The sequence below is a fragment of the Zingiber officinale genome, chromosome 2B, assembly GCF_018446385.1.
Source record: "Zingiber officinale cultivar Zhangliang chromosome 2B, Zo_v1.1, whole genome shotgun sequence".
In the NCBI taxonomy this organism is placed as follows: Eukaryota; Viridiplantae; Streptophyta; class Magnoliopsida; order Zingiberales; family Zingiberaceae; genus Zingiber; species Zingiber officinale.
The window spans coordinates 129733507-129760353 of record NC_055989.1 but is presented as its reverse complement, the minus strand read 5'-3'; the positions used below and the strand labels follow the sequence as shown (position 1 = coordinate 129760353).

The following is a 26847-nucleotide window of genomic DNA, read 5'->3' as shown; positions in this document are numbered from 1 at the left end:
GAACTTTTATGTTCGTTTGGCCTTCGTTTAATTGACCATATACTAAACGATATATGTAAGGTTAAGTATCTCTGGGGCACCTCGGGCTTTGCCCGGCCGGGTATTCATAGAGAACTTTTATATTCATTCAGCCTTCGTCCGACCGATCTTTTGCCCAACCTGGCTTTCCTGGGGCGTTAACGGACCGAACATTCTAGCTTTTTGTTTCTAGAGTAAAACCCTAAAATCTTTAAATTCAACTAAGTTCACATCCAATTGTACTTATTCGGACGTTCTGCTGTGGAGTCGCACTGGCAAGACCCGAGAATTTTGAGGCTGGACGATTAATAGAACCAAGTATGGAATGCTCATCTATCTTGTCTTTGACCGTCCCATCACCTTGACTTTGACTACTACATTATCTTCTGGATCCACTCGTTATGACCTGTATCAAGGGGAAAGTAAGGGTTAAGTTAAGAAAATCTCTTTTACTTAGGGTTTAAGACTTAATGCAAATTTTTTAGACTTAATGAAAATCTCTTTTACTTAGGGTTTAGGACATAATGCATATTTTTTAGACTTAATGAAAATCTCTTTTACTTAGGCTTTAAGACTTAATGCATATTTCTTTTGGACTTAATGCATAATATTTTACTTAGCCAGAAATAACTTTATTTTCCTAACTTTAACCCAGATTGTCATTACATGAAAAGGTGGAGATTGTTGGTATAGTTTGTACTAATAATCAAACTCAGATTTTGATGTATGATAAAAGTTAAAGTTAGACTTGTAATTTAACTTATTTACCAAGTATATAGGACTAAAAGACTTGATGGAACTGTTGGTGCGGTTAGCACTAACGATTTAATCCAGGTTTTGATGAATGACAAATCAGGTTAAGTTAGTTTGTTGTGATCTAACACTCTGACCGAGTGCGCAGGAGAAGTCCAAACAGGTCGACGGGCTGACCGGATGTCTGGCACGAAGCCCAGCTAGGTCAACGGGCTGACCGGATAGCTGGCACGAAGTCCAAGTGGGTCGACGGGCTGACCGGACGCTTAGGCACGAAGTCCAGCTAGGTCGACGGGCTGACCGGTAAGTCCAGACAGGTCGACGGGGTGACCGGACGCTTGGCGAAGTCGGCTAGGTCGACGGGGCCGGATATGGCGGAAGTCCAGTGGTCGACGGGTGGCCGGACGTTTGGCGAAGTCGAGACGGGTCGGCTGGCCGGACGTCTGGCGGTAAGTGAGGTAAGTCCTGGAGGGGAGTGTGAGGATGCGTTCCGGGAAGGGGACATTAGGCGTCGATCCGGCTTAGATCCATTTCGGATGTCTAAGTCGAGATCGTGACTAGATTCCGGTCTCAGAAAGACGGAATCTAAGTCATACTCTCTTTATCCATCTATTGAATTTTAACTGTGCTAACCATTTGTTTTACAGGATATATATTTGCCTCGGACTAACCTTGTTTTCTGGAACAAGGTGGTCCGGGCGCCCGGAAGGCGAATTTTATCCAAACACCTCGTCGCTACGTGGAGCACCTTGATTTGAGCAGTTACGTCACATTCCAGGCGCCCGGAACAGCATATAAAAGAAGCCCCAGACAGGAGCTTCAGAATCAACTTTGACTGAGAACTCTTCTGCTGATCTTGCTGCTCGACGTTCAAGTGCGACGTCAACAACGCTCCGACAAAAGTGCTATTCCGGTTTTTTGTTTAATTTTCTCTTTGTCGGTATTACTTTATTATTACTAGCATCTCCTGTACTTTTTCTGTAATCATATTTCGACTTGCTAGTGATTGCCCAACGAAAGTGGTCAAGGACCACGGGCCTTCGAGTAGGAGTCGTCACAGGCTCCGAACGAAGTAAAAATATCTGTGTCTACTTTATCTTTTCCGCTGCGTTTATACTCGTCTTTTTTCGAATCGATATTCACCCCCCCCCTCTATCGAATCTAACGGTCCTACAAGTGGTATCAGAGCAGGTACCGCTCTGATTTGGTGCAACCACCAATCAGACAAAGAGGGGTTTTTTTTTAAAAGAAAAATTATATATCGTTCGTTTTTAAAATAAAACCTTACGCCTTTCGTTTTTTCCCTCCAAAACTGGTTTTGAAAAATACATCGTCATCTTTACACTATTATTTAGTACCGACAAAATATTACATTTTCAAAATTTTGAGATAATATTTTTTATTAATATTTTAATAATATTTTATTATTTTTAAATAAAAAAAAATTAGTAGTGAAATATCATTTTTTTCCAGCACTGCTAATCCAAGACTAAGTTTTGGGATTTTATCTTTGTTTCATTGTGTGCAAGAACAATGTCTTTTCAAGAAGGATGGAACCCCAATGAACCACCACCGTACGATGAAGATTTCAACTACTGGAGGCGAAGAATGGAATGCTTCTTAGGAAGCGTAGATATTGATTATATGCTAATATTGAAAAAACCTTCTCAAAACTCGGAGATGAATAAAAACGTAAGTAAAATTATTTATAATATCTTACCTAACAATATTATATGCAGACTAGAAAAATACAAGAATGCATATGAGCTATGGACTCAGTTGATCAAGCTTCACGAGACGCCAATGGAGCTAGAAGATCAAGTTAAAGTCGAATCCGGACTCGAGTCAGATCCAACGGAGAAGCCTGCTGAATTAGGGGTTGCGCTCAATGTTAGTAATAATTACCAAAACACCCTTGCTAGTAGTAGTTTAAAATATGTGCATGTTAATTTGGATATGTCTGAAAGTATATGTGAAAATAGTATACATGACAATACTTGCGAAAATACCCCTAGGATATTTTCTGATAAAATAAATATAATTAATTCAGAAAATATAGAAAATACCCCTAGGATATTTTCTGAGAAAATAAATATAATTAATTTAGAAAATACAGAAAATCTAAAAATAATCAATAAATCTAAAAATTCGAATTTAAACCTAAACAAATTTGAAAATTCGAACAAAAAGGATGACAAGGTCAATATTAATCTAGACATAATTAATAAATTATTTAATAATCTAGACAATATCAATCTGGAAAATTCTATCCAAACCCAAGATAATTTAATTAACAAAAAATTAAATTTTAATGATAAGACTTATTTAATCAACTTAAAAGGTAAAGAAAATATAAGGATAAAATCAAAACGAAAGTTAACAAACTTAAAATTAAATGTAAAAGATAACATATTAAACAAAAATAATCTAGAAAATTTAAAATTAACAATTAATAAAAAGTTAAAAGATAAACCTTTAAAGAAATATAATTCAAACAATTTAATTAACTCAAAAATAAATAAAAACCTAAACTTTAAAAATAAGCTATTAAAGAAAGATAATTCAATTAACCCAATAAAATTGAAATTGAAATTGAAAGAAAATTTAAATGTTAAATATACTCTTTTAAAGAAAGATAATTTGACCAATTTAATTAATTCAAAATTAAAAACTTAAATTTAAATTACAAATTAAACATTAAAACTTAACTAAAACTAACTCTAATTATACAAGAAATCTTAAAAAGAAAAATCAATAATTTAAGGGGAGGCTCCAGAATAGCTGGCACCTCCAAAAATAACTTACCCGACAGGGTAACCCAAATAAACTAACCCAGCAGGGTAATTAGGATTAGTTAAAAAGGGACCCAGTTTAACTTGAATCACGGTACGGGTAAAATTTTTGGATGATAGTACGTTAGGGAAGCTTGGGCATCGCATGTCTAGAAAGATATGGCTTCGATCTGGTGCATTTGGCCAAGTAGAACTGACCGAAGCTACCCTTAAACAGAACCTAACTAGTTAGACCAAGGTTTAGTACTAAGCTCCATGGATAGGACTATTCGGAAAACCTCGAAAGGTTGGTTACTTCTAATGACGTCCAAGTGACTCGCCAAGCTTAGAAGTTTATTCGAAAAATGCCTATTTGTTGATACCAAAGCTAAACCTGAATCTAACACAAGTTAAATCAAACCCTATAATTAAATCTAATTCATCTCACAAAATTGTAGGATTCCCTGATTGAAAATATAGATCAGGTGAGATGACTAAGGACCTAAAAGAAATTAATTAAATTAATTTAATTAAATTAAATTAAAATTAAATCAATTAAATTAAAATAACATTTTCTTTAATTTAAAAATTTATTTTAAAAAATTAAATTAAATTTTCTTTTACTTACAAATTTATTTTAAAAATTAAACTTAAATTATCTTAACCTAAAAATTTTTTTAAAAACTTTTAAAACTTATTTTAAAAAAAAAATTATTTTAAAAACTTTTAAAACTTATTTTAAAAAAAAAATTTAAAAATTCTTTTAAAAAATTTTAAAAATTCTTTTAAATTTTTTTTTTTAAAAAAAAATTATTTTAAAAACTTTTAAAACTTATTTTATAAATTCTTTTAAAAACTTTTAAAACTTATTTTAAAAAAAAACTTATTTTAAAAAATTATTTTAAAAATTCTTTTAAAAACTTTTAAAACTTATTTTGAAAATTATTTTAAAAATTCTTTTAAAAACTATTAAAAATTATGATTTAGACTTTAGGCATATTTTTAACATTAAACATTATTGTAACCTCAAACATTATTTTAACTTTAAAATTAAAGTTAAAACTTAACATTAAAACTTTAAAGTTAATTTAGGTTTAAGACTTAAACATAATTTACAATTAAAATCAAACTTAAATTGCCTTCAAAAACTATTTTAAGAATAAACTTAAAACTAAATAACATTAAATAATTAAATTCAAAATTACATTGAAATATGTTGTTAACAAATAATTAAAATTTGATTAACTTAAGATTATAAACTAAGTTAAATACTTAATAAGTGAATAATTGAAATAAGAACTTAAAAAATTAACTTACACCAAATAGTTAATTAATTCTTAATTTAACTCAATAAATCTTAATTTTAACATTAATCAAAATCCTAATTTCACTATAAATTAAATCATAAGTTATCCTTATTAACTATTAATTCAAATTGAACTTTAACTATGTTTAATAACTTTAATAAATTGTACTTCAAATCACTACTAACTTTAAACTAAGTTAATCCAACTTAAAAGGAAGTAAATGAAAAAATCGAATTATAATACTTTTATTAACCAATTCAATTAATTAATACAAAGGTTAACTCATTTTAAATAAATATTAAATTATTAAAACATGTAAAAATTAATCAATAAATTATTGAAAATGGTTAACTGTTATTGAATTAATAAATTCTTTTCATTTTTAACCTTAAGCTAAAGCTTAAAAGTCTGAATCTAAAATTAATTATTGATTAATCAAACTCAAATAAACAATTATGGGGGATAATAAAATAAGGAAGATTAATAAATTAAGGGAGAGTAATAAATAAGGAGGATTAATATATTAAAGGAGTATCAAATTCAGGGGGAGGTTTATTTTTTAATTATCTCCTTAAGCATTATTTTTTAATCTTCTCTTTAATCTCTCTAGAAAATTCTACCTCATTTAAAAAAAAAAATTTACTTTAAATATTTTTTTTAAAATTTTAAGTGTCAAGTTCAGGGGGAGGGATTAATTAAAATTTTCCCTTTATTTAAAAATATTTTAAAATTTGTGTTTGAAAATTGTTTTCTTAAAAAATTTCTTAAACCTATTTTTTTTAAAGACTAAGCTGTTTTACTTTTTATTGAAAATTGATTAGATTTAACTTAGTTTTTGAAAATTGAATTTAAAACTCTAGTTCTTAAAATTTGATTTTACTTAAATTTGACATTTTGATTTGAAAGTTAACTTTCACAAAAATTAGTTTTAAAAATTGCTTTGTTATTGAAAATTGCGGAAATTAGATTTCTTTCAAAACTTAAGTTTACAAACTAAGCTTCTCAAAATCATTTTCCTAATTTTGATAATTGAATCTTTTACGAACTTAGTGTTGAAAAATAAATTTCAATCAGTTTTGAAAACTTAGTTTTGAAATTTTGATGTTGAAAACTTATGTTTGAAAACTATAGTTTTTAACTTTGACCTTAAAAACTATACCTGAAAAATTAGCTATCTTTCAAACTTAGTTTTGGAATTTTGATCAGTTATGGTTCAAGACTTAGTTTTTTTTCAAAGATTTAAGAAATAAAAGCAAACTTTGTCTGAAGCCTATGTCTATGCTTACTTACTCCATGCTTATTTTTGATGAATGCCAAAGGGAGAGGGTTAGGTAGTTAAGTTAGCTAAACCAACTTGAAAATACAAACTAACGTTAAAACCACATAAAATGCATGTTGTTTCTTGCATATGTTTTCACTAACTTAACCAGGTTGTCATTCCATCAAAAAGGGGGAGATTGTTGGTGCGGTTAGCACTAACGATTTAACCCAGGTTTTGATGAATGACAAATCAGGTTAAGTTAGTTTGTTGTGATCTAACACTCTGACCGAGTGCGCAGGAGAAGTCCAGACAGGTCGACGGGCTGACCGGATGTCTGGCACGAAGCCCAGCTAGGTCAACGGGCTGACCGGATAGCTGGCACGAAGTCCAAGTGGGTCGACGGGCTGACCGGACGCTTAGGCACGAAGTCCAGCTAGGTCGACGGGCTGACCGGATAGCTGGCGAGAAGTCCAGAAAGGAAAGGGAAGTTGTATAGGAATTAGCGGGAAGTGTTATGTGCACGTACCTTGTCTCATGAGCTCCAGCGACCTTTTAGAGGATCAGACGGCCCGTCATGGTCGCCTCGGCGGTAAGTGAGGTAAGTCACTGGAGGGGAGTGAGGACGCGTTCCCGGGAAGGGGACATTAGGCGTCGATCCGGCTTAGATCCATTTCGGATGTCTAAGTCGAGATCGTGACTAGATTCCGGTCTCAGAAAGACGGAATCTAAGTCATACTCTCTTTATCCATCTATTGAATTTTAACTGTGCTAACCATTTGTTTTACAGGATATATATTTGCCTCGGACTAACCTTGTTTTGCAGGAAAAAGGAGTCTTTCTGGAACAAGGTGGTCCGGGCGCCCGGAAGGCGAATTTTATCCAGACACCTCGTCGCTACGTGGAGCACCTTGATTTGAGCAGTTACGTCACATTCCAGGCGCCCGGAACAGCATATAAAAGAAGCCCCAGACAGGAGCTTCAGAATCAACTTTGACTGAGAACTCTTCTGCTGATCTTGCTGCTCGACGTTCAAGTGCGACGTCAACAACGCTCCGACAAAAGTGCTCTTCCGGTTTTTTGTTTAATTTTCTCTTTGTCGGTATTGCTTTATTATTACTAGCATCTCTTGTACTTTTTCTGTAATCATATTTCGACTTGCTAGTGATTGCCCAACGAAAGTGGTCAAGGACCACGGGCCTTCGAGTAGGAGTCGTCACAGGCTCCGAACGAAGTAAAAATATCTGTGTCTACTTTATCTTTTCCGCTGCGTTTATACTCGTCTTTTTTCGAATCGATATTCACCCCCCCCTCTATCGAATCTAACGGTCTTACAGGAACCTAACACCAGGCTGAAGTCCAATTGAGAACTGGTAGGAAGACCAGATAAGTTTATATCTGGTAGGAAGTCTAGTTGGATCTACAAAACCTAACAACTGGCTGAAGTCCAGATGAGACATCAAATAGGAATGCTTAGTGGGTCAAGAGTTGAGTAAGTCTGTAATTGGTAAGTGAGATTAGCACTGGAGGAGAGATCCAGTGAGGATGAGCCCCTGTGGAGTTGTAGGCATTGGCTTAACTCAGATCAATTTTGAAAGTTTAAGTTTAGACCTTGATTAGATCCTGATCTTGATAAGACATGATCTAATTAATAATTTTATTTCATCTTATTTTTAATGTACTAACTTTGTTTTACAGGTTACCTTTTGTTATTTAGACTAATGTGTTTTGCAGAAGTATAGTGCAAAATTTAATCTTGGATGAACAATGCTCGAGGTGCCTCAAAGATTATTGGAGGTGCCCTTGTATAGATAAGTTTTGAAGATAAAGTTTCATTGGGGGGAGGCACCTTAGAGCTGACTGGAGGCACCTTGGAGGGAATTGAAGGCACCTAAGAGCTTATGGAAGCTGCCCTCACATGGATAAAGACCAAAGTCTTTGGATCGGATAAGCATAGTTAGAGGTGCTTCCAACACTATTTAAAAAGAGGGTTCGACAAAGAGGTTAAGCACAACTTTTCTATCCGCTTCCTTAACTGTTAGGCTGCTTCAACTTTATGCTACTGTTGTACTGCAACGCTGTTATGCATGGCTACTACAGACCGACCAACAATGACAGTCAAGCTCGATCATTTCTCTATCTCCGTGTTGGGTAACTTTTAATTAAGCTTTTTATTGCTTAAGAAAGTGTAGGATTATTACACTTTCTCTATTGAATTGATTTTATGATTGATTAATATAATTTAATTTAGTTTTTAAAATTTATTTTAATTTATTTTTAATTTAGTTTATTTTAATTTAATTTCAAATCCTTAATCATCTCACCCGATCTATGTTTTCAATCAGGAAATCATATAGTTTTGTGAGATGAGTTAAGTTTAATTTTAGGGTTGAGTTTAACTTTGTGTTAGATTCAAGTTTAGCTTTGAGTTCAACAAGTAGACATTCTTTGGATAAACTTCAAGGTTATGGTGAATCACTTGGACATCATTAGAGTAACCATGTTTTCGAAATTTTCTAAATAGTCCTATCTACTGAACTTAGTAACAAAACTCTAGTCTAACCATTTAGGATTCGTAAGGGGTAGCTTCAGTTAGTTTCACTAATCCAAATGTACCAGGTCGAAACCATATCTTCCTAGACATGCATAGACAGAGTTTCCCTAACCTATTATCATTCAAAAGTTCGCCAGTACCGTTGATCAAGTTAAACTTTTATCCCTTTTTGACTAATCCTAATTACCTTGATGGATAAACTATTATTTGGAGGTGCCAGCTAATTTAGAATTTTCTCCTGAATTATTGAGCTTTTAGTTTTATGTGAATTTGGCGTAGTTCTTCTTGCTTGGTTAGACAAGTTTTAGGAGCCCTTTTCTTTAAGTTTAATTTAATTAAGTTTTAATTAAGGTTTAATTAATTGTAGTTTAGATTGTATTTACATTTTTAATTTTAAATTAATTAAATTAGTTAAATTACCCTTGAAGGAGTGTACTTAATATTTAAATTTAATTTTAATTTTAATTTTAATTTTAATTTTATTAAGTTACTTGAATTATCTTTCTTTAAGAGATTATTTTTAATACTTAAGTTTTTATTAATTTTTAATTTTGAATTGATTAAATTATTTGAATTATATTTCTTTAAAGGTTTAATGCTTAACCTTTTATTAATTATTAATTTTAATTTTCTCCTTTTCGCATTTCACGGGAGTATCCAGTCTTCACTTCAAAAATTCCATCTTCACGATTGAAAGAGGTTACCTGATGGGTGTACGCAACTTTCAAACGTCTATCAAGTAATTTGAGGCACTGCGAAGTGTACACTTTGTCATTGGCCATCTGATCAGAGTACACATTTCTTCTGTTATCAAAGTACTTGACCATGTTATAAAATGTGTGCTCGATAAGGGCAGCAACAGGTAAACGACGTGCATCTTTCAAAATTGAATTGACACACTCAGCTACATTTGTATTCGCATGCCCATATCTGTGACCCCCATCATGGGACATTGACCATTTTTCTATTGGGAGCGATGAAATCCAGTTCCATGCCTCATCATTCCTCTCTTTTACCCGCTCCAAAACTCGTTCACATTTTCTTACTTGACACGTCCTCCCTATAATGTGGCATCGGTTAGATGTTGTATATAAAACATGTATGCATAAGTATTAATAGCATTGTGAAGTTTTGTAACCGTACCAGCCTTTATGAGTAAATTCTTGAGTCCAACATTTTTGAAGTGTGTGTTAAAATTGTTGGCCACATGACGGAGGCAATAGCGATGTTTTGCATGAGTTTCATCCCAACCGAGATATTGGTTATTCATTGTCTGCATAATTCCAATATTTCTATCGGAAATGACACATATACCATCACACCTTACTACATACGTTCGAAGGAGCGCCATGAACCATCCCCAATTGTCCACATTCTTGGACTCTACTAGCGCATAAGCCAGTGGAATCACAGAGTTATCTCCATCAATGGTTGTTGCAATTAGGAGTGAATGTTTATACTTACCGTAAAGGAAAGTTCCATCAATTTGGATCACTGGCTTTGTGAACTCGATACTGTCAATAGCTGGTTTGAATGACCAAAATAGCCAACGCAAAATTTTTTTGTTGAATTCAAATCCACGATGCCTGACATGAGTGTGATCATCGAATGCCCACCATATAACACTTCCAGGATTTGTCTGTTGCAAAGCTGCAAAGAAATGTGGTAGACGTTGGTATGATTCATCCCAATCACCCCAAATTCTGGCAATAGCCTTCTGTTTAGCCTCCCATGCTTTCCTATAGGAGGGTTTGAAATGCAACCAATTGTGAATTTCAACGATAATACTTCCAACTGACTTGGATGGATCTTTCTTCATCCCTTCCAATATGCAGTTGCATATAAAGTTTGAGTCCAATTGTCTGTGATCAAGCGATATAGCCCTCGCAACACATGTGTGTGGACCTTTATATCGTGTTATGCCCCATTCTCCACCAAGTTTCTTTAGCCTTGCTGCACGTAACTGCCAACTACACTCATATTTAGTATTCTTACATACGACTGACCAAACACGCGAACTTGACTTAGCAACTTCATATTCTCGACTGCAATTCAAGGAATACTGTTTAACTGCATTAATTACATCTTCCTTCTCTTAAAACTCCAATGTTGTATCAAATTCTGTATCAACTACCATTCCAACTGTGTTACCCACTGATCCGATCAAATTTGCTGAAACAGGGTAGTTGCCTCCTACAGTAAACTGAAATGCTTCAGGCACTTCGATCATTGTCTCTTTCTCACAATCGTCTTGACCAAGTAGCCCATCACTATCTTCCTCTTCTGAAGGGTTGGACTGACAATCATTTGTTGCTATTGGTATGTCAACACTCTCAGGTAGTGGGACATCTGAATGGCTCAATACACGAAAAGACTCCATAACTTCATGTGATGGACCAACCTCATCATAAATACTTGCGCTGAGACTTGGTTCGAATGGAGCTTCAGATAATGCCTGATTCGGAACATACACACTTCGTCGATCACATTGTAGAGTTGAATCACCAAACGGTTGAGAACTTGGAGCACATACACTGTGACGACTAGGCAGTATAAAAGGATCACCAATTATATTAGCTCTGAAGTAGGAGCATATACACTATGCCTACCACTTTGCATAACAGGTTCATGCAAAAGACCCAAACTACGATCACAAAAACTTCGTCTACCACCCAGCTATGCCTCCTGAGTACATACACTTCTCCTACCCTTAACTCGATATTTTCTAGTTTTCACATATAGCTGAGGATAACTTGTACTTTCAACAACAGCAATACTATCAACAAGGACACGTATATCATCACCATCTTTGACCTCCATACAATAATAATGGATGACTCCATTTGACATACAAGGCAATCTATATATTATATCAGATATAATATCATCTGATCGGAGCTCCAATTTCTGGCTTATGGACTCAACAAGGTTACTATACTCAAAACTCTCTTGCAAAAACACTACTCGATGCGACCCTCCTTCATAATCTGCACCGTGCTCACCCTCAACGATCCTACCTCCATAGCTAACAAGGACTTTTATTTTTGAAGTCATTCTACAATAAATAAGTAATGGTACACCAAATTTTAAATAAACTATAATTTGTAAACATAAAGAAATTCTCAACAAACAAAATATCATAACACGTTTTTTTAATTAAACTAATGAAATAAATTATTTTTTATTTTCACATCTCTTAAATTAATATTTTTCATTAGTTTAAAATTTAAATTTATTATCAAGATAAGGTTATTTTAAACACATCAAAAGTTTATTTAATAATAAACTAAATGTACTAATTACATTATGCTTAATAATACTTAAAAAAAAGCAAAAACCTATACAACTAAATTACTAACGAGTTATAATACAAATCTAATATAAAAACTACATAGGATACAAACACTATATATTTTCACATACCTCAAATATAATATTTAATATTACTAACTTAAAAAATCTCTCATGGAAAATCTCAAGTTTAAAATTATATACTAAAATTTTCTTAATTAATATTAAATACTAATAAATTCATTTCACTTACTAGCTGCATAATAATAAAATTAAAAAATTTACTTACTAATTAATTTTTTTAAAATTATTGTTAATTCTACTTTCAAATGGCAAAAGTAAGTTGAATATTTAGTTTGTAATCATGTCAGAGGAATAATACGGAGTGATTTTTCTAATTACAATAAGAAAAAAATAGACTGATCATATTATTTCCAGAGACAAATTAATATATGCTGGTTTTAAAGAAAAAGAAAGAAAGGGGTACATATTAATTAATTAAATATTGTAATTCAAAAGGCCGAATAAAAGTTTTGATTGATTGAGCATCATGTTAATTCATTGGTAATTAGAAAAATAATTAAAATGTGAATTTAAGTTGTCAAATAATTAAGAGTGTAAATTGTAAATGATTTAATAATAATAAAATTAAATGATTTAAATTTATTAAATTATTTAATTAATTAAAATAATTTTGAAAATTAATTACTAGTGTTATTTAGGATTATATTAAAATATTAAAGTATTTTTTTATGAACTCAAAAAAAAGATAGATAGTAGACAAATCTTTAGGATAATTCTACCATATAAGCGAGTGTATTTATCTTTTTTTATGTCTTTAAATTATTTTTATCTGTGAATAAATAATTAAATTATATATATATTGTATCATTATTTTAAAAAAGGTATATAATTGATATTAAATATGACTTAATATTGATATTTATCTAACAAGATTTAAACGAGGGAAAAAATAAAAGTTAAACTGAGTGCTCTATATTTTTTGTCGTCAACACTTATCAAATTATACAGATTAAGACAAGGATTCTATCCAAAGTTATAGATTAGTACAATTCTAATTTCTAGATTCGTCCTTGATTATTTCATGTAATTAACAAGTTTTCAAGCTGTCACAAAATCAATAATTATAATTACTTATTTTTAAAAAAAAATAAAACTAAAGAAACTTCATGATATCTATTTGAATTGTTTAATTCATTTATTTGAAATTTAAGCAACCGAAGATAAATAAATCTTTAATCTACTTGTAGAAATGCTCTTGAGATAAAAAAAAAATACATGTTTTATCACAATTTTTCTCTTCCTAGCTCGTTCGCAGCCTCAATTGCTTTGAAAGCTTTCCCTTCAGAGTCTCGCTTCTCAATTAATTCATTACACATTTATATAGAGAATGATGCGCTGCGCATGTTAATTAATGACTGTTACTCAATTAATCAATCCGACATGTCAGCGGGATTCCTGCCCATTAAATATTAGCATGATGCGCTGCGCATGTTAATTAATGACTGTTGCTGATCAGCAGGATTCGCGTGACATGTCTGTATGTCAGCGTGATTTCTGCTCGCTGTATGTCAGCGAAATTTCCGCTGCAAATTGATTAAGATTCCATTTGATTACGTTTTGCATGGAGCCGCGTCGAGAAAACTTTAGCGGAAGCTTTAATGGGACCATAGCACATGCGGCTCAATACAAAATCAATAATTATAATTATTTTTTTTAAATAAAACTTAAGCAAATGAAAAATGAAACAATTTGTAAAAAAAATTTTAAAAAAAAGTACCGGGATTTAAATCCCGGTAATTAATACATATCCGGGATTTAAATCCCGGAATATAAGGGAATAAATAAAAAATAATAAGTACCGGGATTTAAATGCCGAATATAAATTCATCTCACCTAGATTGATAAAAAATTTTAATTTTATCTATTTTTGTAATAATTTTACTATTTATGCCTATTTAAAAAAATTTCCCTTATCCAGTCTCATCCCCACGGACGCCACTTAGAGAGGCGGGCAACACAACACCTTATGAGGAGAGAGGATAGTCGGCGAGATAAAATACACATTCAATTGAAATCTTATTTTTATATTCCTAAGTTAAATTAGATTTAGGGTACTTATTTTTTCTACGGTCACCAAAAGTCAATCAGAATGAAATCTAAATTTAAGAATAATAAAATCGGAAGAAAATGAAAATACAAATTTTGAGAACAACAACATCAATGGAAATGGATAGAAATGACATCAATATATTTTAAGAATAAAAAAAAAGGAATTAATCCTAGTAGAAGTAGGAAGTAGAATAAAAATAGCTCCTGTTGACGTTGTGTGATGCTTTGATTGTGCGCGTCGGTGGCACGACAACAGGGCAAGAGCAGGTCGTAGGAGGGGCGTGCAAGTTGGTTGTGTGAGTGGCAGTGACTGTATGATTCGATCGCACCGACAGACACAACCAGAAAGATGATCTCAAAAGATTGGATAGTTAGAAGAGAAGAACTGAAGAAGTACTTGAGACTCTTTGTCCATAGAGATCGTCATCGCCTAACTCACCTTGTCGCCTAACTCATCTGGTCATAATGGAGATCGTTCTCTCATTGTTGCACGGGAAAAAGAAAACCTAAAATCTTTAAAAATAAATAAAGAAAAAAATAACATGGAAACAGAGCTTGGCTACAGTATAGCACACAATCTGTCTTTGACTCTATTTTAATTAACTAAATATTTAAGAGCTAAGTTAATTAAATTAAATAGTATTTAAGTATTATATAAGCGTCTAAAAATTAGAAAATATTAAAAGTGCAATATATATTTTTTTTCTTAAATTACATTTTTTTTTACTCTTCCAATTCAACACGGTTGATTAAAAACTTAGACTAAATTAAAGCAATTTTAATCACATTGGAAAAAAAATCATTTAAAATTATTATAATATTGTTGGGATGTAAAAATAGTTTTTTTTTCAAAAAAGAAAAAAAAAAAAAACAGGTGAGACGTTATCCCTTTTTTTCCTCTCTCTAAAAGTATAAAATAAATTAAAAAATTATTTAGAAAAAGAAATGGAGTTCCTGATCCGTCCGCATTCCACGTGGCAGGATTGCGATCAACAACTCCACTTCTCCCTCCACACTTCTCACTCTTCTGCTCGGTTCTCCATCGCATACATCTACTGCACTGAATCCCATTCGAAGGGCGAAGAATAATACAGGTCGGAAGGGCTTTCTTCAATGGCGTCAACGAGCCTCTCCTCTCTTCCCTCTCCTCCTAGCCACCACCTCCGCCGCCGTCTCCCTTCCAACCTCCCCTCCCTCTCCTGGCGCCATACCCTAGCGCCTACTCAGCTCGGCCTTCCCTCCGCCTCTCCACCCCCAGGTGAGGACCTCCCTTTCCTTTTTTCATTCCCTTACTAGAGCATGCTGTCCAATGCCCTTGTTAATTGCGTCTTCCCCCCCTTTTTTTATTTATCCCAACAAATTCAGGAAGATGTTGTGTTCCGTTGCCGGTTAGATGTATTTCTCAGGCGGCAGTCGTGACGAGCCTGACGCCGGGAACTCCAGTTAGGCCAACAAGCATCCTTGTGGTTGGGGCTACCGGAACTCTGGGGCGGCAAGTAGTTAGGAGGGCGTTGGATGAAGGCTACGATGTGAGATGTCTTGTGAGACCTCGGCCCGCTCCTGCTGATTTCTTACGGGACTGGGGTGCCATAGTTGTTAATGTAAGTTTCACATACTTTATTTTCGAAACTTTTCCTAAACTAGTTTACAGTACGCACTCCAAGGATGCTATGCTTGATCGTGTGACGTCTGTCTATTTGGAAACGGCTTAGAGATTTAAATCCCTCCTATTATCATACATATTAAACTGGTACAGCAGATTGAAACGCAAGGCACTGTTGATGGATGCTCGTGAAGACCCCTAGAACGAGTTTAAACAACAATAACCGGAGAATTATAGGGAAGAATTCAAGTTCATGCCTTTTTGCTATCTTCTGTCATTTTAAAGGCTAACCGTTTATTCCCAAAGCTCAGAATGTTAGGAAAGGACTCAATTATTAAATTTGCAGTTTAAAATAAATTGAAATGTCTAAAGTTGTGATTTGCCTGAACTGCGTGTGAAAATTAGGAGAATCTTCCATAATAAGTTTTTAGGGGAAATTTTGCATCCATTTAAAATCTTATAGATGCGCACAGAATAATCAGATAATATTTGTTTTACATTAATTTAACTTGTCTTTTTCGTGCTTAATGATGCACATCTATTTTTTGAGCAGGGTGATCTCAGCAAACCAGAGACTATACCTGCAACTCTTGTTGGTATTCATACAATAATTGATTGTGCAACAGGGCGGCCAGAGGAGCCTATTCGAACAGTATGTTATTCACACTTCTCTTCATCTAATTAGATTCTATTTTGAGTAATAGAAAATAAATTGCATGCATACTGATTCATGCTTAACTGTGCTATGCATTGACATAATAGGCTTTGATCGAGGATTACTCTACTTCTGGTACATTTATGAGAAAATTTATTAGAGAATAATTACTCCTTTTTTTTTAATTTGTTAATGGATTATAAGTTAGTTAAGTTCCAGCCAGAGTTCCTCTACTTGTCCCAGAAAGTTTTTCACTTTTCCAACTAATACACAAATTTCTTACAATCATTGTTCCTTTTATTTTCAATTTTTTCATTAATAACAGTATCCTGAGTTCATTCGGAGCTTGTTCAAAGATTGGAAGGATACTATTTCAAAACATTATCATGCCATTTTGGTCTGGTGTTGGTCGCTTTAGGGAGGAGTAGAAGGGGAAAGTAGAAGAAGAGGAGGTGGAGGAAGAAGAAGAGGACAAAGAGGAGCTTGTGTATTGAGGTACCAGAGGAGGTGGAGGACGGAGGCGAAGCTCTCAATGGACACCCGATGCTTGCGACAAAGGCTCAGTGGTGGAGAAAAAAGAGATCCAATGTACTGAGCTCGTGATTGACACTCTAATGCTTGCAACGAAGACTCCTTGTAACAAAGGCTTGGCAATGAAGGAAGAAGACTCACAATGTACCAAGGTATCAAGAGGAGGTGGAGGATAAAGGTGCAGCTCACTACCAGCACCTAACACTCCACGACGCAGACTTGGCAGTGGAGAAAGAAGACTTGCGATGAAGGCTTGACATCAGTTTATTAGTTCACATAAACCCATCAACCATTTGTTCATTCATCAATTACTTTCCCTCAGCAAGAAAATAATAAAACAAGGAATGGTCTAATGCTCATTTCATTTACATTAGCTATTCAAAGTTCATTTGTATTTTAGGTATTTAATTGGCTTTGGCCAGTCTAATTGATTCAGTCTTCTTAGGTAGATTGGGAAGGGAAAGTTGCTCTAATCCAGTGTGCAAAAGCCATGGGCATTGAGAAGTATGTATTCTATTCCATCCACAACTGTGATAAGCATCCCGAGGTTCCTTTGATGGAAATCAAGCATTGCACTGAGAAATTTCTTCATGATTCTGGTTTAAACTATCTTATCATCAGATTGTGCGGATTTATGCAGGTATTTTGCCTATTAGAAACTTATAATGCATAGACAATTATCAAGTAGAAGCTACTTAATAGGTAAGGAAACGTTTCTTCAGAAAAGGGCAAGGAAATAAAAGTTCAAGTAGAAAATGAAGAAAAAGGAATTTTCCTGATGTTTTAGAAAGCAATATTTTTAACTTAAAAGATCTTTAGTTGACTATTATAAATTTTCTTGAGATGATACGTTGTATATAGTCTGAGATATCTAGAAACTGCATCACAATTCCAGAATAAAAAGAAAATACTTCACTTGTGTGCATACTCTCATGTAGAATATACACACATATACTTGACAATCAAGTTCCTTGTGTATGGAACATCTTCCATAACTGCTTCATATGTATTGATAAATGGGAAGGCAGTTACATATAATTGTTCAGCTGGAGAAGTGCCTTGTTAGACTAATATCCTGTTATTATTAAAATTATATAGCTCCTGTAAGATATCTTGCTAATTGTGTTTGGAACACTTGAAAGCCCTCAGCATCTTAAAGACCTATGAGAGTCTGAGACACTGAGATTATTGTTATTTTGTCCTTTTTTTCCAGCCAAGAAAATTGTTATGGTTATTATGCTTGAATGCTGTGGCCTAACCTTGAGGCAACAAAAAATGGACTTAAAAGGAGAGCTCATCAAGAGTTATGTTGTTTGTTGAAGTTTCCTTCCATATATTGGTTGCTAATTTCCTTTTTTTCTTTTGGCCTTTGTCTACCTTTTTCTTCTTGCTCTTGCTCTGTTTGAGTTTTCTATTTCCTTTTAACTTTTCCTACAATTCAATGAAACAGGGCCTTATTGGGCAGTATGCTGTTCCAATTCTAGAAGAAAAATCAGTGTGGGGAACTGATGCTCCAACTCGAATAGCATACATGGATACCCAAGTAAGTTTCTTAATCTTTGTTTATCCTTTTATTTGTGCAAATTGAGTTCCTTGTTGAATTGCCCAGAATCAGAGACTCGGGTACTTGTGGTTTCAGTAATTTTGGTAATCCTTGTCAATGTTATCCCAGGATATAGCTCGACTAACATTTATAGCTGCACGCAATGAGAAGATAAATAAGAAACTTTTGACCTTTGCTGGACCTCGAGCATGGACAACTCAAGAGGTACGCCTCAGAATGTTTTTACAACGGCCAAATTACTCAAGAAAAATGGTAACCTAAATCTTCCACCTGTTAAGTCAGATTGAGCTACAAATGAGCTTTCTTTTATGCTTTATTTATAGACTACAAAAGGACCTTTTACGCTTTATCTTAAAGAATCTACTTATTTGTTCGTATCAGATTAAAATCTCAGTATACATTTATCAAAAGCCAAACGTCTGAAGATTCTAGTTTCTTTCATATAATTATAGTATATGCCATGAACCAATCCAGCAAATTTCTGAGCTGCACTTTCTCATGGCACATCTATCCCTATTGTTTTACTTGAACAGGACAAGATCCCAAGCTTTTTAGAGTTATCAAGCTTTTTTGTGAGAGGTGATGTAGGTGCCTGTTTTTTCACTTTCCTCCTGCGCTTTTCTGTTCCAGGTGATTACTCTATGTGAGAGACTGGCAGGACAAGATGCCAATATAACCACTGTCCCTGTTTCAATCTTGAAATTTACTCGTCAGGTTACTCGTTTTTTCCAATGGACCAATGATGTCGCTGACAGATTGGCATTTTCAGAGGTAGTTTTTTCTTACAACTAATATACTTCTTACAAAGGGCTGATGAATGCAAGTTTGTTTCGAAGAAACTCATGCATTCTACTAAAAATTGCCTCGCTTAAGTGATTTTTGGGTTGACTTGAGCCTCCCTCTTAGGCTTTTTCAAAAGCACCACCCTAACAAGGTTTGGCTTTCGTCAATGGAGATTTGTTTTCAACTACTAGATCAATTTAGACCTGCTTATATATACATTGAAATTCTACATTCACTGATATAAATTTTTTATTGTTTTCTGGATTTCAGGTACTCTCCAGTGACACAGTGTTCTCTGCTCCCATGAAGGAGACATACGAGCTCCTCGGAGTGGACCAGAATGATATTGCAACCCTGGAGAGGTACTTGCAGGATTACTTCACCAATATCTTGAAGAAACTCAAAGATATCAAAGCTCAATCCAAGCAGACAGACATATTTTTTTGACATTTTAGGAGTATCCATTCACTTATTACTTCAAGAGCTCGATAACCAAACGTGGATTGTCTGTTCTCGATTGGGTTCCCCGATTGAAGTTGTAAAGATATATTATGAAGCAGCTCTACTTATTTGTAAATATTTGGCCCATTTTTATTTGTGTGCATCACTTCATTTTGATGACAAACTATTTGGGTTCATTTATATTAATAAAATATACTAATTTAAATTATAGAGCATAAACTGAAAAATATCCCGTTTTAAAATTGAGGACGGCTCGAGGTTGAAATCCCTAAGGCCCAGATCATGCTGCTGATGCCTGTTCTCCCCGATCTCTTCAGTCGTCACTGCTTCTGTTTGGTGTCTTCGACAACGATCTGGAGAGACGCCAACGATTCCTTCATCAAATCCCGAGCTTTAGGCGACAGCAAGAATCCCTACTCCTCGATCAGGTGATGACCAGAGAAATAAGATTTTTTTTTTTTTGTTTACTTACTGATTTTATTGGTCCTCGAGCTTCCATTGTTGCAGTTTTGCTGGGGCGACAGGAAGAATCTGCACCAGAAGTGCCACGCACGTAGCGGTTTGCTGTTCTTCTCTGGTCTATTATTGTTTCACCGCTTGGTGCTGTACTTTCTTGTCTCGACCACACAATACATATTTTTGATGCATTGATCCATTGACCTATTTATCTTATAATACCTTAGTCAAGCTAGTGCTGATAGTTGGAGCTTAAAATAATCATTCCATGCCAGTTCATTGTCATCATGAATCTTTTGACGATAGGTGTCAAAGACTCTTAATCTTCCGGCGATATTGTGTTCCCTGCGAGTGATTGTTTCAGTGACTAGGAAAAAATTATGGACTTCAATGGCATCTTGTAGTTCCTACGATAAATTGGTGGCAGGGAAAATATTATTAACTGATGCAAATCTATCTGCTTTAAAGTTTTTTTACTGATTTTATTATGATATCATTGTTTATTATTTTGGAATCCTAGTAGACGAGAAACTTCTGTGGATACGAAGCCATAATGATAATGAGAAAGGATGCACTTTGTAGGCTGAATAATTTTCATGATATTGAAAGAAGTTTCTGGGTGAAGCAGAGTACATGAATGTTTCTAGTAAATTTTTTATCTGATTTTGGTTGACTCCAATCTCGTTCTTAGACAATGGTATCACGTTCTCTCCTCTTAAGGCAAGAAGATGAAATCATGGACATTGAGGGGGCATTATCTCAGTGTGGACATAGCAAGAATTGAGTTTGGTTTCATTGATCATGATTGGTTTCAACAAAAACTAATTTGGTCTTGATTTTAAGTCTCTTGCCTCATATACCTGAATGCTGGGATGCCATAAAAATGGTGCATTGAAGGATACACATATATTGCAATTTGTTTTCCTTACCAGCCTATTGGTTGGCCTGGGTCTACAAAATTAAAGCAGATTTTGTTGAAAGTTAAAGCCGAAATTGAATAGTTACACAGGAATGGGAGAGGTTCATGATGAGAATCCACTCGATTATGAAATGGAGTGGCATCAACATAAGACAGCTACTTGGTTATAGTATGCTAGTTGGAGAGTTCGGTGAGCTGCTGCTAGCTATATAGATTCCCCATCTATATATCTGATCCCTATGAAATGAGAATAAAAGCGAGTAGCTTTCAGTGTTGGTTTGTAATCTCTACAGTAGACGAGACTTTGAAAGGATTTTGCTCTTTTCTTCTAGCTCCCTGTTGATGAGTAAAGGCCTACAAATTACAGTTTGGATTAATATTTATCGGAAGTTAATACATATGATATATTATGAATTGCAAAGAGAAATCTAATAGATATTTTAATATATCTTTTTTGGTTCTTACAATCCTATGATCTGAATCTGGAAACCTCTTCCTTTCCTAGGTAGAACCTCGATCTTGAGAATGTTGGGTTAACATTTCTAAAGGACTAGAAAATAAGCAGCACTTTGATAAAGTAGAAGAAAGTTCCATTTGTGTTATACACAAATGGAACAAGGTGCAAACATTAGCAAATTCTCTAAAATTTGGATGCTAATGAGGGTAAGTGGACGAAAAGTTGTTAGTAATCCTTCTCCAAATTTTTCGATGCTGTTCTGAAATGTCTGCAATTTGTATTGTGTCTTCCATACGCTCCCATCATTAGCTTCAATATCCTCATGCTCACTCTCACACGTTACTATCCTCTTGTGCAATGCCTTGGAGATATGAAACCATCTACTAGCTTTTGTCTTTAGCCTTGGCATGGACAAGAAGTTGAAGACGTACTGAAGAAGAGAAAGTGTGAGCACTCTTGCTTCCTTCAAACTTTCGATCACCTTCTGATAATCAAATTCATTATCTTCAGTGCAACTCAAGGCTTCTTTGTCATTCATATGCTTCAGTGATCTGAAGCAATTTTGAATATTCTTCCGCAACTTCATATCAAGAAGGATGTGAGTGTGTATCTCATGCTTCTCCACTGCTTCTCCTTGTCTTCTAAGGGCCATCTCGTGGTCAACAGCCTGATAGAGCCATCCAACTCTACTTCCATCCATACCTTCTGTTGTTGACCGGAGAAGTGCTGGTTGCTACTAGGCAAGAGAAGAACCTCGTCAATGCACTCATACAAACCTTGAAGCCCCTTCAGCCCATCCACTATCATATGTGATGTTAAAGATGATTGAGCCAAAAAAGACCTGAACTTTTTCAGCTCTTCCTCCGTTTTGAGCATGGTGGGATGATCTCTAGATGGTAGACTGATGGATCGGATATGAAAAGGTTGACTTGCAGCCATTACTATTGTTGGGAATTAAAATTGCGATTATAATTTGCGAGAAAGAAAAATAAAAACACAAAAGAATTTTTGTAGTTCACCCTCGATGTGAGAGTTATGTCCACATACCACCGCTGCAAATTTCACTATATTAAGAACCAAGATTACAAAGAGAATTTCCTTACAAGAACCAGTTCTCTACAAACTCTTTTCTTGTCACTCTCTTTGTTATTCTCTCTTGCACTCCATGTCTTAAAAAAACCAAGAAATCACCTGCTATCATAAAATATAACTTATTTTAGGGCTACAACGCAATATATGTCAAATGCCTAAAATATCCTTAAATAAATAATTAGGCTCCACATATATTAACAATCTCCCACTTGGAGGCTAATCCACCATCAACCGTTTCCATTTGCAGGGGCAACGACTTCCCAATCTTCAATGGAGAAGTCCAACTGAAGTTGCACACAACTTCAGTTTCTCAATAGTTACAGTCTTTGTTAACATATCAGCTGCATTACTACTTCCCTCTATCTTCTCAAGAGCCAAAATTCCATCCTCCAAAGTTGATCTTATAAAGTGATATTGAACCTGTATATGTTTAGTCCTGGCATGATATACAGGATCTCTGCCAAATGAATAGCACTCATGCTGTCACAATATAACACACTTTTATCATATTTGTGACCCTACTCTCCCAAAAAAGACGGTAACCACATCATCTCTTTACTAGCCTCAGTTAATGCAACATACTCTGCCTCAGTGGTAGAAAGTGCAACTATCTTTTGCAATTTAGAAACCTAACTAACTGCCGTACGACCCAGAGTGTAGATAAATGCACTAGTACTCTTCCTCCCATCCACATCACCGGCCATGTCTGCATCAACATATCCATGCAAGTCAAAATCCAACTTTTTAAAACATAAAGTGGAACTTTTAGTACCTTTCAAATAAAGGAGAATCCATTTAACTGCCTCCTAATGTTGTTTTCCTGGCTCATAAAACGGCTTACAACTCCCACTGCATGTGCTATGTCCAGTCTAGTATATACCATTGCATACATAAGACAACCAATTGCAGAGGCATATGGTACCTTGTTCATGTAGGCTTGCTCCTCTTTAGACGAAGGTGACTGATTCTTGGATAGACAAAAAATGACCAGCCAAAGGTGTGTTCACTGGTTTTGCTCTATCCATCCTGAATCTGCAAAGTATTTTCTTCACATATTCTTCTTGAAACAACTTTAGGACTTCTTTATCCCTGATAATTTTTATTTGAAGGATTTGTTTTGCAGCACCCAAATCCTTCATCGCAAACTTATCTGACATTTTCTGTTTCAATTTCTGAATCTCCAGCAGATTGGCTCTGACAATCAACATATAACAATAGAATAGTATAAGAGCCATCAAACCTTTTGATGTAACAACAGTGATCTGTCTGAGCTCTCAGAAAGCCATACTGTACATAAAACTGTCAAACTTTTTATCCCACTGTTGAGGCACCTGTTTTAAACCATACAGACTCTTTTGAAGTTTGCACACCATGTTCTCCTTTTCTTTTATCTCAAAACCCTGTGGTTGCTGCATGTAAATTTCTTCCTCCAAATCACCATGAAGAAATGATGTTTTTACATCCATCTGCTGGAGATGCAAATTTTCTTGTGCCACTAACCAGAGTATGATTCTAATTGAGGTCAATTTCACCACAGGAGAGAATTTCAGTGTAATCAACTCCTTTACTGCTGAAAACCTTTTACCACCAGTCTTGCTTTATAACGCTTACTGCCATCATGTTGTTCTTTTATCCGGTAAACCCATTTATTTTGCAATGCTTTGTTTCCCAGAAGCAACTCTGCTAACTGCCATGTCTGATTAGACATCAAAAACTCCCATTTGATTGATTCATCAACTTGCACTGCCTCCTCATAATTTTCTGGTTCACCTCTGTCAGTCAACTGAATATAATTAAGTGATGGAGAGAATCTAAATGGTGGCCTTATAGTTCTTGAAGATCTCTGTAATTCTGGCACAGGAGTGGTTTCTGGGGTTACAGTCTCTGGGTTTGTTGGGAGTATATTTTCTTCATTTTGAGCATTTTGTTGCAAATCATTCACTGGAAAATCTTTAAAGTGAAATACCTCAAGACTTATTTACTACAGAATCAGTAATTTCTGAAGAATTACTCAGTCTATTTTTATACAACACTTACTCATTGAAAATTACATCTCGGCTTCTGATAATCTTTCTACTTTCATCATCCCAGAAACGATGACTGAACTCAGTATCACCATAACCAATGAAGAAACATTTCTTAGACTTCGGATCAAGTTTATTTCTTGTAGAAGTATCAATATGAACATAAGAGAGGCAATCAAATACTTTCAAAAATGAATAATTTACCTCTTTGCAGCTCCAAACTTCCTCTAGTATGCTATAATTCAAAGGTACTGAGGGACCCTATTAATCAAATAAGTTTCTGTGTTGATTGCATCAGCCCAAAACACTTTAGGCAACCCAGCATGAATTCTCATGCTCCTTGCACGCTCGTTTAGAGTCCTATTCATCCTTTCTCCAATACCGTTTTGTTGAGGAGGAACAATTTTCATCATCTTGATCCCATTCTCAGCACAATACTATTTAAAGTCATCAGAAATATATTCACCCCTATTATTAGATTTCAAACACTTCACTTTTAAATCTATCTCATTTTCTACAATAGCTTTCCACCTTTTAAAAGTAGCAATTCCCATACTTTTATGGTAGAATCATCAATGAACGCTACATAATAATTTGACCCTCCAAGAGAACTAACAGACGAAGGCCCCCAAACATCAGTATGCACCAACTCTAATTTTCCTTCTCTCATATCTTTTCCTGACTTAGAGAAACTGACTCTTTTCTGTTTTCCAAGAATACTACTTTCACATAATTGGAGATCAACTGATTTTAACTCTGGTATTTTATCATTCGAGACAAGCATTTTCATCCCTTTTTCACTCATATGCCCAAGTCTGCAATGCCATAAATCTGACTTGGCACAACTATCAGCAGTAGCAATCATATCTCTGCAGTTAGAAGTCATATAAAGAGTTCCATTTTTCTTACCACGTGCGACCACCATAGAACCCTTTGTAATCTTCCATGAACCATCAGAAAAAGTGACATGCCCTTCATCATCAAGTTGTCCCACCGAAATTAAATTTCGCATCAATTTTGGGACATGTCTAACCTTTTGTATTTTCCATACAACCCCGTTTGACATTTTCAAATGAATACTTTCAATACCCACAATATCCAAAGGTTCTCCATCAGCTAGATATACTTTCCCATGATTTCCAACAACAAAATTTTCCAGAATTTCACGTTGAGCAGTAGTATGAAAAGACGCACCTGAATCTAAGACCCAAGAATCAATAGGACTGTCGACGGACAAAAGTAATGCATCCTGAACATCTTCAGTTACTGCATTTGCAACATTGCCTTTGTTTTTGTTTTTGTTTTTCTTTGGTGTCGTGCAAACTTTCTTCATATGGCCCAGTCCCCCCACAGCTCCAACACTCTATATTTCTTCCAAATCAGGAATTATTTCTACCATTCCTTGTCTTTGATCTGCCTTTGTTAGTATTAAAATTTCTGTTACTCCCTCTGCCTCTACCTTCAATGTTTAAGGCAGAATTTGATGCTGACATTTCACGAGAATCAATTCTGCGAACTTCTTCTGCAAGAATTCTATCTCGAACATCATTAAAATTCAATTTTGCACTGCCAACAAAATTACTAACCGCAGCTTGCATTGGTTCCCAACTATTTGGTAGAGATGCCAAGAGTATTAGGGCACGAACCTCATCGTCAAAATTAATTTCAATAGAAGATAATTGATTGACAATTGTGTTAAACTCGTTTAGATGTGTCGCCACAAAAGCCCCCTCTGCCATCTTCAAATGAAAAAGCTTTTTCATAAGAAATACCCAATTATTTGCAGAAGGCTTCTCATACATATCTGACAGAACCTTCATCAGACCCTCAGTTGATGTCTCCTTTGCTACATTATGAGCCATGTTCTTCGATAGTGTTAATCGAATAACGCCCAACACTTGTCTATCAAGGAGATTCCAGTCGCCGTCTGACATACTTTCTGGTTTCTTTCCTGCAAGCGGTAGATGCAATTTTTTACCATACAAATAGTCCTTGATCTGCATTCTCCAGAAAGCAAATTGTTGCCATCAAATTTTCCAATTCCATGTGCCAAACCTTCTTCGCTGACCATCACTTTCAAATTGAACTTGGCTCTAATACCAGTTGTTGGGAATTAAAATTCCAGTCTTTAATCACCGAAGCGATAATAATTTGCGAGAAAGAAAAATAAGAACATAGAAGAATTTTTGTAGTTCACCCTCGATGTGAGAGCTATA

At 34.8% G+C, this 26847-nt stretch overlaps 2 protein-coding genes across 3 annotated transcripts; one reads left to right on the top strand and one right to left on the bottom strand.

Annotated features, from left to right (window-relative positions):
• Positions 1-9284: 9284 nt before the first annotated feature.
• On the bottom strand, positions 9285-11481 carry LOC122048704. Its single transcript, XM_042610238.1, has 4 exons — positions 11359-11481; positions 10764-11260; positions 9805-10706; positions 9285-9721 (listed from the first exon to the last, which is right to left on the bottom strand). The coding sequence occupies exons 1-4, from the start codon at positions 11479-11481 to the stop codon at positions 9285-9287; spliced, it is 1959 nt and encodes a 652-aa protein (XP_042466172.1).
• Positions 11482-15109: 3628 nt separating this feature from the next.
• On the top strand, positions 15110-19798 carry LOC122047168 (protein HIGH CHLOROPHYLL FLUORESCENCE PHENOTYPE 244, chloroplastic-like). 2 transcript variants are annotated; one of them, XM_042608277.1, is made up of 8 exons: positions 15110-15343; positions 15451-15686; positions 16242-16340; positions 17320-17514; positions 18325-18417; positions 18547-18690; positions 19069-19209; positions 19492-19798. In XM_042608277.1, the coding sequence occupies exons 1-8, from the start codon at positions 15199-15201 to the stop codon at positions 19666-19668; spliced, it is 1230 nt and encodes a 409-aa protein (XP_042464211.1). In that variant the 5' UTR covers positions 15110-15198; the 3' UTR covers positions 19669-19798. The 2 variants fall into 2 exon arrangements, with proteins under 2 accessions (XP_042464211.1, XP_042464212.1); XM_042608278.1 differs by having other exon boundaries at positions 15111-15343; positions 18547-18642.
• Positions 19799-26847: the final 7049 nt, after the last annotated feature.

Bases quoted from the DNA above. Each gene is read 5' to 3' on its own strand.
- LOC122047168 (XM_042608277.1), top strand. From the start codon at position 15,199: ATGGCGTCAACGAGCCTCTCCTCTCTTCCCTCTCCTCCTAGCCACCAC. The intron at 15,687-16,241 runs GTAAGTTTCACA...TTTTTTGAGCAG, and splicing joins GGGGTGCCATAGTTGTTAAT to GGTGATCTCAGCAAACCAGA. The intron at 18,691-19,068 runs GTAACCTAAATC...TTTCTGTTCCAG, and splicing joins CAAATTACTCAAGAAAAATG to GTGATTACTCTATGTGAGAG.
- LOC122048704 (XM_042610238.1), bottom strand. From the start codon at position 11,481: ATGGAGGTCAAAGATGGTGATGATATACGTGTCCTTGTTGATAGTATT. The intron at 10,707-10,763 runs GTTTTAAGAGAA...CTTGAATTGCAG, and splicing joins GAATTTGATACAACATTGGA to TCGAGAATATGAAGTTGCTA. The intron at 9,722-9,804 runs GTACGGTTACAA...GCCACATTATAG, and splicing joins GAATTTACTCATAAAGGCTG to GGAGGACGTGTCAAGTAAGA.